Source organism: Vanellus vanellus (genome assembly GCF_965231255.1).
Source record: "Vanellus vanellus genome assembly, chromosome: 11".
In the NCBI taxonomy this organism is placed as follows: domain Eukaryota; kingdom Metazoa; phylum Chordata; class Aves; order Charadriiformes; family Charadriidae; genus Vanellus; species Vanellus vanellus.
Window position 1 is genome coordinate 527,273 of NC_138916.1, and position 3,248 is coordinate 530,520.

Genomic DNA, 3,248 nt, shown 5'->3' on the forward strand with positions numbered 1-3,248 from the left:
AAAAGCGGTAAACAGTGTGTGAAGGGCTTCTTCTTTGTGCCTTGGAGATGAGTGATACTGCTACATGACGCTGAGGCTGATAAGGTACTCCCCTTCTTTCTTCCCAAACCGGGAACTACTCTTTACAGGATAGCATGACTTTTACCGCAGGAAACAAAAAGCACCCAAGAACCCATACAAACGTACGTATTACTAGCTCCAGACAGACAGATGTAGAACATGGCACCGAGTTCACCTGTGCAAGCCTTGAACCTGCATGATCTAAAAACGGTCCTACATCATCTGTACAACACAAAGTCATACGGGAAATAGTCCAGCATAGTCGCTGTGAAATACAATGCATGGCTAGGCACAAATACCAATATTCACACGAGAACTGTGCAAAGGATGGCATTCCTCACTTTTTACTAGGCTGAATTAAATACATTGCATTTGCAACATATACTACGTTTTACTGGAAAACAGGTCAAGTTACTGTTTGCAAAATTAATACAAGGCTCCATTGTTTAGGATTAAGTGCAGTGTGCAGAAGAAAGTGTGAGATGATTGTGTTTTTACATACTGCTTTTGATGTTCCACTCCCTGGCTCAGTTCGACTTCTAGAAGAAGAAAGAAAGGAAGGTGGTCAGAACTTAAAATAAAGCACTTGTACCCAACATAAAGCCGTGCAAAGAGATTATAAAACCTGAACATCAAAACTTTATGTTCTGATCATCTAGTGAATGTGGAAGTTCCTCCGTATACGTAAGCTCTTCTCTCTTGGTACTGAAAAGAACCCTCAAAATCACATTTCTCCTTGGTCACAAATACTCTAAGACTGACAGATGTAGAACACAGCAGTGCAAGAGGAAGTCCTGAGATCTTTTGTCTCTGCTGCGTAAGTATCAAAAAAATCAGTTCTCTGACAAAGAAATAACAAAAATGTCAACCGCACAGTCTGTAGAGCGGTGTTGCTGTGAAGGAACAGAAAGCTAACCTGCCTGCTAACCCCAGCAGGCCTCAAAATGTCAGCCTGCTTTGGGACAGGCACATTAAAATCTACCCCGTGACAACAAAAATTAAGAGCAGCTGTAACACGAGAGAGACAATGTGAGTGTCTCTGTAAAGTAACAGCCTTAAAAAACGTCAACACACTGAAACCCCTAACAAAGAACACAATGCTTTATGGATACTTACAGAACTGATGTTTTGCTGGTAGCTTTAACTCCTCCAGGGGGGATTCTTCTGACAATTACTGATGAATTCTTAGGAATCAGGGCATTGTCGTCTGTGTATTCTGAAAACAACATGAATGCAGAAAAAAAACATCAGTCAACTTGTAAGAAGGTCTCTTACTGTGTAGTTACATCGCACTTCAGAGAATCCTTTTACAGCTATGAAAGCAAAACTTTGCGTGTGACATTGCGCTGTTACCATCTCAACACTCTAACGGTACGTTTCAAGAGACCTTCAGGTTTCCTAATCGAAGACAAGCAGCGAAATCATCATTTTTTTATATAGTTTAAATGCCAACAGCAAAGTTATCTCAAAGGTGACAAAAAGAGAGTCTGCTAAGGCATGAGGTTCTTTCCGCATCTAGCTTAAGCTGCATTTGCTTCTGTTGAGGCTACAATGCCAAGAGATCTTTCGAGAAAAACAAACCACAGCAGTCTCACCTGCATAAAGCAGATACTAAGGTCTGACACGCTCGCCCTGCAGCAAAACAGGCCCTTGGCTAAAGCATGGAAGCTCTGCGCCGTGGCTTTCATAGCTGTTACCTAAAAACGATTCACCTAAAACCACCGGTGCTCAAGACTGACAGAACACAGAAGAGAGCCCGCCATCTCGCTCTATTTCTTGGAGCATCAACAACCAAACTGACCAAACTGCTCGGTTTCTGTTTCTGTTACGTTTAAACAGGAACAAAGCTGGCAGTGCTAGAACGTGGACCGCAGAAATTTGGGGGGATTTCGGTCTTGCTTTCACAAGTAGGGCAGAATTGGCTCCAACGAAAGTGGTATCTCCCTTCTTAAGCTGATCATCCAGTTTGAATTAACCACAGGGACGTGAATTCTTTCGATTCATTTTTTGCAGAGCAGACAGACTTGAACGAAATTACTGATGAAAGCAGCCTGGAAATGCCTTTCAAAACCAGCACGTGCTAGAAGCTCTCCATGCTTTGCCTTGTCTTACACCACGTTAGTCTTTTGCAGAAGCAAAACCCCAAAAAATCTGGTTAGAAATGAACGATGAAATGATGCTCAGTAGCATCTGAATGACAATGTCTTTGGTGTAGAAAAGAAGTTCTATTAAAAAGAAATCCCAGAGTATAATTCAGATACGGAGAACACTCCTGTGCAAGATGGCTTTCAAGGGTCTGCATAGATTGCAACTCACAGATACACTCTGGATCCAAAATGTTGCTGTTGAGCAGTTTCTGCAACAGCCGAAAAAACAGGTTCCCGATGCAGTGCATTAAAACAAGCTGAAGACAAAATTAAGTCACCCAAACAACTTTTTTTCTTCAAATGAGCCATCTGTTCTACTATCACTTTCACATTTCTCCACCGGCTTTCATAGAAATCTGGCAAGTGTTTTATCAGAAGATATCCTCCCATATTTCCCCGCGCCTGCCCCCCCCACGCACCTTCTTCCGTCTGGGCATTGCTGATCCTCAGGTCGCAGTGGGCCGCCTTCAGCTTCTCGCGGCCCATGATCTGGCGCCTGAGGTCTCTCAGGGAGATGTCTCGGCCCTGGAAGATCACCCTGTCATGGCGCAGCCTGGAGGCAAACTTGTAGTGGATGCAGGACATTGCCAGAGGCGGGCAGTGCCTGCTCCACAACGGCGTCTCCTGTGGCAGAGGCTGTGGCGGCCCCTGTTCCGGGCTGGGGCCTGCGGCGGCGTGGGGAAGGGCCCACCCAGGGCCCGGGGAAGGTGGTGCGGGCTGAGCCCAGCGCAGCCTCTGCTCCCTCTCTGGCAAGCTGCACTGCCAGGCCTGACCGGTCGCTATGGGCACGGGGACACCGCACGCCGCCCCCCCACGCCTCACACGCATTGTGACCAAAGGCCCGTTGCCGCCCCAGGCCACTGCTGCCCCTGCTGTCCCCCGGGCCTGTCCCCGCCCGCTCTCCTGGTGCCCCCCGAGTCTCTGGGGTCCCTGCTGTCCCCCAGGGGCCTTCACCACCCGGCGTCACCTCCCGGCAGCCCCTGGGCCAGTGCTGGCTCTCCCAACAGCCCTGGGCCCACCCTGCCACCCCCCATGCCTCTC

General features: G+C 47.6%; 1 protein-coding gene across 1 annotated transcript; it reads right to left on the bottom strand.

Annotated features, from left to right (window-relative positions):
- Positions 1-466: 466 nt before the first annotated feature.
- On the bottom strand, positions 467-2,852 carry LOC309676372 (E3 ubiquitin-protein ligase RBBP6-like; the record flags this gene model as incomplete). Its single annotated transcript, XM_082488911.1, has 3 exons — positions 2,627-2,852; positions 1,177-1,276; positions 467-599 (listed from the first exon to the last, which is right to left on the bottom strand). The coding sequence occupies exons 1-3, from the start codon at positions 2,790-2,792 to the stop codon at positions 467-469; spliced, it is 399 nt and encodes a 132-aa protein (XP_082345037.1). The 5' UTR covers positions 2,793-2,852.
- Between the last annotated feature and the right edge of the window lie 396 nt (positions 2,853-3,248).